Source organism: Patagioenas fasciata, chromosome 23, assembly GCF_037038585.1.
Source record: "Patagioenas fasciata isolate bPatFas1 chromosome 23, bPatFas1.hap1, whole genome shotgun sequence".
In the NCBI taxonomy this organism is placed as follows: Eukaryota; Metazoa; Chordata; class Aves; order Columbiformes; family Columbidae; genus Patagioenas; species Patagioenas fasciata.
The window spans coordinates 6,222,092-6,233,245 of record NC_092542.1 but is presented as its reverse complement, the minus strand read 5'-3'; the positions used below and the strand labels follow the sequence as shown (position 1 = coordinate 6,233,245).

Genomic DNA, 11,154 nt, shown 5'->3' with positions numbered 1-11,154 from the left:
CCGGGGCCGGGGCCGCACCGGAGCTGGGACCCGACCGGAGCGGACGGGCCAGGCCGGGCCCGGGCCGGAGCGGGGGGCGGCGGCCATGGCGCCGCGGCTGCAGCTGGAGAAGGCGGCGTGGCGCTGGACCGAGACGGTGCCGCCCGAGGAGGTGGCGCAGGAGCACATCGAAGCGGCCTATCGCGTCCGGCTGGAGCCCTGCCAGCGCGGCGCCTGCCGGTAACCCCGGGCCCCCCGGGCCTCCGCCTGCCCCCCGGCACGTGCCCGCGCCCTCAGGGGACCCAACCCCCCCCACTCCCAGTCTGGGCTCCCCCGTTCCCTCCTCTGGGCCCGTACCCTCCGGGCTGGGGGTCCCCACGTCCCTCCCGTGAGGCTGGGAAAGCACCGCGCCCTTTCGGGACCCTGAGGCACGATGGGGTCCCCCCATATCCCCTTCTTAGGGACCCCACACACCCTTTTCTTTGGGACTCCCATTCCCCAGGATTGTGGGGGTCCCTCTCCCTGCTTGGATCCCCAGATATAGAGGACCCCCCGAGGCTGTGCGGGACCCCACTTTATATCTGGCCTTCCAGGTATTGGGGACCCCCCCAGGGTTGTGGGTGATCTGTCTCTGTGCCTGGCACCCCGGATTTAGGGAACACCCCCAGGGGTTCTGTTGGGTCCCTCTTCATATCCAGCTGCCCAAATATAGGGACCTCCAGGGGTTGTGGGGGTCCCTTCTCTCTGCCTGGCTTCCCAGGTTTTGGGGACCCCCCCGGGATTGTGGGTGTTCTTCTTGTCTGTGCCTGACACCCCAGATTTTGGGAGACCCCCCCACAGGGTTGTGTTGGGTTCTTACCTGGCTCCCCAAGTATAGGCCCCCCCCAGGGTTGTTGGGGCCACTGTCCCACCTGGCTCCCCAGATATCAGGGACAACGCTGAGTCCTGTACTTTACCCTGGGGTCCCCCCCTTTTTTCTCCCCCTTCTACATTTCCTTGTTTGTCCATAATCACAATTTTTGGAAGGTGTGGGACACCCATATCCCACCCCGCTCCCTCTATTTAGCATTATGGGGTCCCCCTTGTCCTCATCCCCCACACTCACCCCCCCAAAAATGGATGAGAGCGTCCCCTGGGTGATGGTGACAGCTGCGATGGTGCTGGTTCTGCAGGAGGAACTGCCGGGGGAACCCCAACTGCCTGGTGGGCATCGGGGAGCACGTCTGGCTGGGCGAGATCGACGAGAACAGCTTCCACAACATCGACGACCCCAACTGCGAGCGCCGCAAGAAGGTAGGAACCCCAAAAAAATCATCCTCTGCCCTTCCCACTCCCTGGGGGATAATGAGGACAAGGGGGGTGACACCTCGTGTCCCCCTGCAGCCACAGAGTTTGGGGTGCGCTGTTTGTACGAGCGGCGTTTCCCCAGCTGCTGGATTTCTCTTTGCTGCTCGGCAGCGGCGAGTGACGATGTTATTTTCTCTCTCACTCCAGAACGCGTTCGTGGGCTTAACGAACCTCGGCGCCACGTGCTACGTCAACACTTTCTTGCAGATGTGGTTTCTTAACTTGGAGCTCCGGCAAGCCCTCTACTTGTGTCCCAGCACCTGCAGCAAGCTGGCGTCCGAAGAGGGCGTCCCGAGCGACAAAGGTGGGTGGAAGGCAGCCTGCTGCCAACGGCAGCCGTTTTGCTCCTTTTCTCCTAAAATTCTATGCGCTTTATGGCAATGTCTGTTGGGAGAATCGATGGGCGAAGCTACAGCCGCCCCTCCCCTCTCCATGGTGTTGTTTTTGAGTCCATCACCCACCTTTTGGGAACAAACCATCTGAGTTTTTTCTTAAATCAGTTGAAAAATCCCGTTTGGGTTTGTTTCTTGGGCTGCTTCCCAAACTGGTTCCCAGTGTAACGATGGTGCTGCGGTGGGAACACATGGGCTGGGGCTGATCTGCACTTCTGCGGAGCCGAAATCATCACATCACAGGGCAAAAATTTAGGTTTCTGGTACAAATGAGGCTCCCAGTGCCCTCAGAGTGCACACACTGGGCTCAGCGATGTACCTTTGTGCATGGTATAGCGCTATAGGTGCCCTCTGCATCAGAGCAGCTACCTGATTTATTCTGTTCCTGTTTTTACAGTGTTTTTAAATTACATCCCGCTGTTTAGGGTAAATAAGAAGCTGTTGCTACGGGATAATCGTTGCCTGCTGCTGAAACCATTCACTTGCAGCTTGTGCTCAGCACTGTGGGATATTTATGACTGGATTCGATGACCTTAAGGTTTTTTCCAACCTAATTGATTCTGTGATATATGACTTTGCTGTCATCGCTGACATGAACCACTTCAGTTTTCACAGTACTTTAAAACAGTTTTAAAATAACGTATTTCTAATCATTAAACTTAGCTTTACGGAGGAAGAACAAGCAATTACTTGGAAAGATTCTCTCTTGCCTTGAATAATTTGCTGTAACTGGTGCAACTGGTTGTTTTCGCAGACTATGAGCCCCAGACGATCTGCGAGCACCTGCAGTACCTGTTCGCCTTGCTGCAGAACAGCAAGCGCCGCTACATCGACCCCTCCGGCTTCGTCAAGGCGCTGGGGCTGGACACGGGGCAGCAGCAGGTGGGCGTGAGGCGCGTCCTGCCCGTGATGGCGGCCTTTAAAGCAGCCTGAAACTGCCCTGTTTTGGGTGATTTTAGCATCTCCTGAGCTGGGTTCTGCTCGATGCAGACACAAAGTTGTGCTCAGGGACTTCCCGTTGGTGCTGGAGGTCAGGGGGAGTCTGAGGAGTCAGGGATAGCTTAGGGCGGTCAGGGAGAGCTGAAGGAAGTTGTGGGGATGCTAGGGGGATTAGGGGGAGCCCAGGGGGGTCAGGAGGGGCTGAGAGAGGTCAGGGAGAGCACAAGGACTTCAGGAGCAGCTGAAGGAAGTTCGGGGGATCCCAGGGGTCCAGAGAGGGTCAGGGGGGGTCAAGGGAAGCCTAGAGGGGACAGGAGGGGCTGAGGGAGATCAGGGAGAGCACAAGGGGTTCAGGAGGAGCCTGGGGGGTTATAGGGAACTGAAGGAAGTTGAGGGTGAGCACAGGAGCATCAGAGGGAGCCCAGGGGTGTCAAGCGGGGTTGAGGGAGGTCAGGGAGAGCCCAGGGGTGTTGGGGAGTCCATGGGGAGCTGAGGGAGGTCAGGGAGAGTCTGGGGGTGTCAGGGGGAGCCCAGTCGTGTCAGGAGGGACTGAGGGAGGTCGGGGGGTCTGGAGGAGGTCAGGAGGAGCCCAGGAGGAGCCAGTGGGGGTCAGAGGGCGCTGCGGGAAGATGGGGTGCACCCAATGGGGTGAGGGGGAGCCTGGTGAGGTCAAAAGGAGCCCAGGGGTGTCAGGGGGAGCCCAGGGGGGTCCAGAGGGGCCAAGAGAAGTCGGGTGAGTCTGGGGCGGTTATGGGGAGCTGAGAGAGGTCAGGAGGAGTCTGAGGGTGTCAGGAGGAGCCCAGAGAGGTCAGGGGGAGCCCAGGGGCACCAGGAGGGACTGAGAGAGGTCAGGGGGAGCTGAGGCAAGTTGTGGGGAGCCTGGGGAGGTCAAAAGGAACCCAGGTGGGTCAGGGGGAGCTGAGGGAAGTCAGGGGGAGTCTGGTGGGATCAGGGAGATCCCAGTGGGGACCAGAGGGGCCCAGAGAGGTTGGGGGAGCCCAGGAGGGTCAGGGGGAGCCCAGGGGTGTCAGGAGAGGCTGAGGGAGGTCAGATGGAGCCAGGAGAGGCCAGGAGGAGCCTGAGAGCGATGGGATGGAGACAGGAACTGTTGTTAGCGGCTGATGAACCCCGGCACTGTGCGGGGTGGGAGCTGAATCTGCCCAGAGGGCCCTTTGGCAGGTGCTTTATGGGCTGCTCCTCTGTGGTGAGTGGTTCAGGGGCTGAAGGACCCTGGTGGGGCTAGCAGACGTTTATTGGGATCACCAGGAGCCAGCCAACGTCCAACATGAATGTGTGGGGCAGGGAAAGGGTGGTCAGAGAGGGGCGAGCGCTGCAGCCGGGTCTGCGGGGTCAGGGGAAGGACACGGCTTGAAAATCCACTCTGAGAAGTGAGAGCGAGGTTGTTGAGGGAAGAGCCCGAGCGCTGGGCCTGTGTTTTTTTGGGAGGACATGGTTGCTGCCGACTGGTGACACTAAAGGACAACTGAGAGAGGCCAAAACCTGTTTGTTCTCAGAAGTGGAGAGCGAAGGAGTGCCAGGGTGAGAGAGAAAAGCCTTGAGATGAGCTTGGGGAAGCTCCCGAGCCGTACAAGGCGGTGGGGAAAAATCCACTTCTCATTTTTAGGCTGTTTTTATTTTTCATCTCACCCATAACACAAGCAGGGGCAGCTTGTATTGCACACTGAGCTTTGCAAAACCAGCGTTAACGGGAGAGAAAGCTCTGCAGGAGGGTATTTGTTCCTTCCAGCGCCCTGTGAGGAGCGGGACAGGAGTCAAAGCACCCGGCGCGGCTGGCCCGGAGCCACGTGAACTCACACCAGGGGCCTCACGCTCATTTTAGCCAAATTCCTCTTTTTCTTTAGTCCTCCCGACTGGTCTTTTTTCTATTCCGAGCACGGCACAGCCCGTGTGTAAAGCTGCGAGTAATTTGCAGTAAATTAGTGACAAGGTTGTGATTGAGCTTTGTGCGGCTTGTTAACTTCGACTTTCTCTCCTAGGACGCCCAGGAGTTTTCCAAGCTGTTCATGTCGCTGCTGGAAGATACTTTATCAAAACAAAAAAACCCAGATGTTCGCAACATAGTGCAAAAGCAGTTTTGCGGGGAGTATGCCTACGTCACTGTGTAAGTGTTTGGTCTTTGGGAGGAACATTTATGTAAATATTTAAACATTTTAGAACAATTTGAGGTGGGGAAAGAGCCCTCCTAACAGCTTGAGCAGGCAGGTAAGCTTTGCTGAAACTTTAGGTGTTGCAGTTTTAGTCATTTCCTAAAAATGCACCAATTAAACCTGCAAGTGAGTTTACGGAGTGTAAAGTTCAGATAAATAGAGTGCTCAGGTGTCGTGTTTGCATTCCTGTGTTCTCCAAAAATCACATAAAATAGTGTACATTAATTGTAAGCAAGCGCTTCTGTGTTTCCTGGTAGATGCTGTTAGACCTTGCAGAGCTGTCGTGGTGATGTGAACCGCGTTAATTCCAGCTTAACTTCTCCTGGTTTTATAGCTCAAAGAGTCGTTTCCTGATGGCTGGGGAGTTCAGACACACGAACCTCATGTGGTTTAGTCTTCGTTTCTTTCTTTGTTTTTAATCCTAGCTGCAACCAGTGTGGCAGGGAGTCCAAACTCATGTCTAAATTTTATGAGCTGGAGCTAAACATCCAAGGGCACAAGCAGCTGACAGACTGCATCACGGAATTTCTTAAGGTAGGAGCTCGATGGGTTTTGAGTCCTGCTGTTCTTAGCAAGGTGTTTTAATTCTTCTCTTCAATTAGCAGCCTCTGAGGTTGATATTGGAGCAAAAAGACAGTTGTCTCAGATGCACACAAAAGGAAATGTGGGGTTTTTCCAAACAACGAGGATTGAGTTGTGGAGCAGCTCCAGGCCACTGGAGGCTGGCACATGCGCGCATTACGGCTTTAAAAAGCACTTGTTTAGTTAAAATACTTTCCCAGCAAAGACGGAAAAATGTCTGATAAATACTCCTTGTGTCCTTTTCCTGGGTGACACCAGCGGAGCGGCCGCTTTTTGTGTTTTCTCTATCTGTGCTCATCTGCATAGCAACAGGAGACATTCCCGCTCTGAAACGTCCTCTCAAAAATACTCGGGAGGGCCGGAATAGCTGCGGGAACAGCTGCAAGTGCTCTTAATTCCGCTTGGAAAATTTACCTAGATCTCCAGTTAAGACGCATTAAAGGTTCGAGGCGTGGATTTAACTACAAATATTTAGGGCAGAACTAACCCCAAACGTGACTCCGCACCTGAGCTGTTGGGCAGTGGCTTCACAGCCACGCTGGGCAAACCAGTCGCTCCGCTTGGTGCGGGTCTGCTGGGTCTGCTATGAAAAGGTTTGCATTAAAATCCTGAAACTTCAGGTTTGGCTGCTCCTCCTGGGAGTGAAACACCCGCTGACCTGGTCTGGGGCAGCTGGAATTCTCCTCTGGCCTAATCCTGCCCTTAGATCTACTTGGGCGTAGACAACGACTCCTCCAAGGTGACAACTGTTTGGCTGAACGCAGAGGATTGTGGTTTCCAGGCTTTACATTAACTTGGGCCATGTGAGCTTGTAAAAGCGCTGTTTAATTATTTTCTTTTTCCACTGGTGTAAACTCAGTCAAAAGGAGAGCAAACCAAGTCGTGTAAGCCCAAGATTTGGTCTAAAATATTCTTTGAAGTGCGAGCAACCGTGCTGTAAAGCGCATTTATTACCGCACGTTTTTAACCAAGGAGTTAGTTTGGAAAGCAGCTGGGTAGAGATTTAAACAGTTAAAACAACTTCCGTGCTTATGAGTCTCCACCTGTGGTGTAGTTTGGGCTGTTTTCAGAGAGAAACTCTTCTCAAGACTTTGCTTTTCACTCTCGCTCCCTCCCCAGGAAGAGAAATTAGAAGGGGACAATCGTTACTTTTGCGAAACGTGTCAGAGTAAGCAGAACGCCACCAGGAAGATCAGGCTGCTGAGCCTTCCCTGCACCCTCAACCTGCAGCTCATGCGTTTCGTGTTCGACAGGTGAGACCTGGGGAGTCGCCCGCTCCGCTTTTCCTGCCTCTGGTTTGAGAGGCTGAGGCTCGAGCGTGTGTGAGCGGCTCTGGGGACGCCGGGTGGGATGGACGGGGTGATTTTGAGATGGGAACGCTTCTTATTGTCCCCTGAATTGAAGCTTTGCCTCCGCACAGACAAACTGGCCATAAGAAAAAACTCAACACCTACATCGGCTTCTCCGAGCTGCTCGACATGGAGCCTTTTATGGAACAAAAAAGTGAGTTTAGTGTATTGTGTTTCCTTATTTTTTTGTTTTGGAACAGGCTGCCCAAGGCAGTGGTGGAGTCGCCATCCCTGGAGGGGTTCAAAAGATGTTTAGATGAGGTTCTTATGGCCACGGTTTAGTGCTGGAGTTATGGTTGGACTCGATGATCCTGAGGGTCAGTTCCAACTGAAATGATTCTGTGATTCTAACTCGCCCCCCCTCAGCCGATGAGAGGACATGGCCTCTCAATCCTCTTTTTGGCAAAAAAATACATCAAGAGTTGTTTGAGGGAATAGAGTGACTGTCACCCAGTTTGCTGGTGACACCAGGCTGGGAGGAGTGGCTGACACTGGAAGCTGTGCTGCCATCAGAGACCTGGACAGGCTGGAGAGTTGGGTGGGGAAAAATTTAATGAAATAGAACAAGGGCAAGTGTAGAGTCTGGAATCTGGGCAGGAACAACCCCAGGTTCCAGTGTAAGTTGGGGAATGAGCTATTAGAGAGCAGTGTAGGGGAAAGGGACCTGGGGGTCCTGGGGACAGCAGGGTGACCATGAGCCAGCACTGGGCCCTTGTGGCCAGGAAGCCAATGGTACCTGGGGTGGGTTAGAAGGGGGTGGTCAGTAGGTCAGAGAGGTTCTCCTGCCCCTCTGCTCTGCCCTGGGGAGACCACACCTGGAATATTGTGTCCAGTTGTGGCCCCTCAGTTCCAGAAGGACAGGGAACTGCTGGAGAGAGTCCAGCGCAGCCACCAAGATGCTGAAGGGAGTGGAGCATCTCCCGCGGGAGGAAAGGCTGAGGGAGCTGGGGCTCTGGAGCTGGAGAAGAGGAGACTGAGGGGGGACTCATTCCTGGGGATCAATATGGAAAGGGGCAGTGTCAGGAGGATGGAGCCAGGCTCTTCTGGCTGACAACCAGTGACAGGACAAGGGGCAATGGGTGCAAACTGGAACACAGGAGGTTCCACTTAAATTTGAGAAGAAACTTGTTCCTGGTGAGGGTGTCAGAGCCTGGCCCAGGCTGCCCAGGGAGGTTGTGGAGTCTCCTTCTCTGCAGACATTCAAACCCGCCTGGACCCCTTCCTGTGGAACCTCAGCTGGGTGTTCCTGCTCCATGGGGGATTGCACTGGATGAGCTTTCCAGGGCCCTTCAACCCCTGACACTCTGGGATTCTGTGAAACCTCATTAAGCGCGTTGTGGAAGCCCCAACCTGCTTAGCGAGGTCTTGGAAAGACACGAGTTCACGTGTAACCTTTATCTGCTGCTTTGTGAAATAACTCAGTGCTAGGAAAGAAAACAAAACGTGCGCTTTTTGATGCCGGGCACTGCGTAACCACTGCTCTCCTCCCAGACGGCGTCTACGTGTACGAGCTCAGCGCCGTCCTCATCCACCGCGGTGTGAGCGCCTACTCGGGGCACTACATCGCCCACGTGAAGGACCCGCAGACGGGCGAGTGGTACAAGTTCAACGACGAGGACATTGAAAAGATGGAGGGGAAGAAACTGCAGCTGGGGATTGAGGAAGATCTAGGTAAAACCTTTAAGTTGTGAGTGCCCTTTTAAAATCTCTTTTCCCCCAAAAACCACGGCGGCTGAACACGCGGAGGCACTGACGCTCTGGAAGCCGCTCCTCCGCGTACTGTCACGTTTCAGTAATGTGTGAAACAGCAATTCTGCTAATTGCAGGCAGATTTTCGGCGTTCAGGCCCCGTGTGAGTGTGTATTTCTCTCGCCTGCCGCGTGACAGATAAAACACTGATAACACGGGCAGCGGTCGCCTATCGGGACAGACCAGGCGAGTCGCCACTTCCTCATCCCGTGTGCCAAAGGAGGCTCAGGAGCAGATAACGAGACGGCTTTCAGCTTCCTTGACATGTTCTGGGTTTATTTTCATGGTGGGGTTTTACGTGGAGCTGGTGAAGAGTCTCTGTAAAAACATCTTGATCCAAATAACAGCTTGGAAGCCAAAATTGCCTTTTTACTTTGCTCTTGTTACTTTCCCTTCACTCTCTTCTGTTCTACCACTGTCACCTCGTCTTGTGCCAGGGAATCAAAACCCAGTCCTGGAACGTTATTTAAAGCAGTTCAGCTTTAAATTGGGATTCTGAGCCCTCGGATTTGCAGTCACCCAGTGTTTCTTAGCACAGAACGCTTTGCAGGATTGGGAAATAAAGATATTAATGCCAGAAATTCCCCTTAGAGTGCAAACAGCCCATTCCCAGAAGCACCAGCACGCCAGGGCGCTCGCACTTTGCCACGGTCGGACTTTCTGAACCATCGCTTTTTTTTAAAACACCTTTAAGTAGCAGCTTAGTGAAAAGACACCCTCCGATTATATTTTCTCGCTTGTAAAGCCACATGGGCAGGCGTGGGGCATTTCCCTCCCTCTCCTGTTTCCTTCCCTGCACGACACCGCTTGATTTTCACTTTTTTTCGCTAGTAAACACCTTGCATTTCATCACGATGCCCATAAACGCCGGAGCAGCTTTATCATCCTGTTAATGTTTGACTCCCGCTTGCTTGTAACCAGATCGTGAGGCTGGCTTGACATCTAGCGGCGTAAGACAGAAAAATAAGCCCGAAAAGGAAATAAAGCCTCCGAAGCTTTGCTTTTTAACCTCCCGAGTCACCCAGCGTCGCAAAATAAGGCACAAATAAGCTGCTGCGGCCTTGTTCTTGTAAAGCGTTGTGCTTAACCACGAGTAAGTTTTCTTGCTGAAATACAAGGCTGCATGAAAAATAGGTTTAAAGCGTCTTTAGAAGCCTCTGCAGGCTGGGAGTGTTAATGTTTCTATCAAGTCTGAGCAAAACTAAGACTGTTTTTTTGGGTTAGAAACGCAGGCGGCAGCGGGAGGAGGTCGGTAATGTAAATCCTGCGGCCTGGCCGCGCAGATGGGAACAATTTAGGAAATATTTGGAGAAAATACAAATAAAGAGCGTTGAGGAAGTCCCCTGGATGGTGCCGTGGGAGAGGCACAGGCCTTCTTGCAGAATTTGGGAAAGGCACACGCTTTTCTTCATAATTCCACGTTCCATTTGGAGTTTGACCTACAGAGGGTTGGTTCTTAAAAGAACATATGTAAATACTGGGTGGTTTTAGGAAAAAAATATGTAAACACTGGTTGATTTTTGAAACTGCAGCTGTAAATAAGCTGTAAATAAGATTGTTCCTTGTGTGTAGAAACGTGGGTTCTTGCAACACGAGTTTACATCGCACACCAGCTGCTCCGAAATAACCATTTCTGTGGCTTTTTGCTCCCTAAAGTCTCTGTTGCCCAGCAGAAATACCTGTGTTTTTTCACATATTTGGTCACCTGTAAATAGTGTTTTCTTCTGTGAGGATTTGACTCCGTTCTTTGCTCTCAAGACACCAGAACAAGAGGCAGTTTGGAGCAGAGATGTTTTCCCAAGAGCCGCTTTTGGCTCGCTGAGGTTTAACTGGGGAGAGAAGAAAGGCTTTTGGAGAAGGGTGGTTCAGAACAGGCTCCTAATTTTAGTCCCTTTGAATTATTCTGCCTCCAGAAACGCTGGAGGGATTTGGGTCTTTCGTTGGGATCCAACTTTGGCTCGTGCCAAGCCCAACGCTTGGCAAAAAGAGGGCGCAGGAGCGAGAGGGAAGGCGGCTAGATGGCAAACTCGTCCCGTTGATGGAGAATTGGTGAGCGAGCTCGCGTGTTTATGATGTTTTTACTTTCTGTAACTGCAGCGGAGCCCTCGAAATCCCAGACGCGCAAACCCAAGTGCGGGAAGGGGACGCACTGCTCGCGCAACGCGTACATGCTGGTGTACAGGCTGCAGAGCCGCGAGAAGTCCCTCACCGTCGAGGTGCCAGGTGAGTTCGGGCTCGCTCGGCTTCTCCATCATGACTCCAGGTGGGACAGGAATCGGGGTTTTGCTCAAAACACCTTTTGTGGCCGCTGTCTGGGAGGTTCTGTATGGAGACTTGGTGTTGCAACCCTTGGGATGCGCAGCTGGGACCCCGCAGCTGAACGTGTGCCCAGGTGGCCAAGGGGCCACCAGCATCCTGGCTGGTACTAGCACTGGTGTGGCCAGCAGGCCCAGGGCAGTGACCGAACCTGTGCTGGGCACAGTGGGGCCAAAGCATGAATCCTGGGTGCAGTTTTGGGCCCCTCAGGGCTCAAAATGGCAGCACCAAAATCACCTCACAACACAAAATGGCGGCTGCAGGGGCACCACAATCACCTCAGAACACAAAATGGCGGCCCCAGGAGCACCAGAGTCGCCTCAGGGCTCAAAA

The 11,154-nt window shown here is 53.4% G+C and overlaps 1 protein-coding gene across 4 annotated transcripts in view; it reads left to right on the top strand.

Moving 5' to 3' along the window:
* The window catches only part of USP48 (ubiquitin specific peptidase 48), a 32,115-nt gene continuing 20,961 nt past the window's right edge, over positions 1-11,154 (top strand). For all 4 annotated transcript variants that reach the window (XR_011735589.1, XM_071798471.1, XM_065855408.2 and 1 more), the window contains exons 1-10: positions 1-219; positions 1,152-1,272; positions 1,474-1,630; positions 2,473-2,600; positions 4,655-4,779; positions 5,251-5,359; positions 6,527-6,660; positions 6,828-6,910; positions 8,248-8,427; positions 10,603-10,728. Coding sequence is in view for 3 of the 4 variants with exons in the window: in XM_071798471.1 (XP_071654572.1) it covers positions 86-219; positions 1,152-1,272; positions 1,474-1,630; positions 2,473-2,600; positions 4,655-4,779; positions 5,251-5,359; positions 6,527-6,660; positions 6,828-6,910; positions 8,248-8,427; positions 10,603-10,728 (1,297 nt within the window). In the remaining variant the exon portion in view is untranslated. The remainder of the gene's footprint in view (positions 220-1,151; positions 1,273-1,473; positions 1,631-2,472; positions 2,601-4,654; positions 4,780-5,250; positions 5,360-6,526; positions 6,661-6,827; positions 6,911-8,247; positions 8,428-10,602; positions 10,729-11,154) is intronic.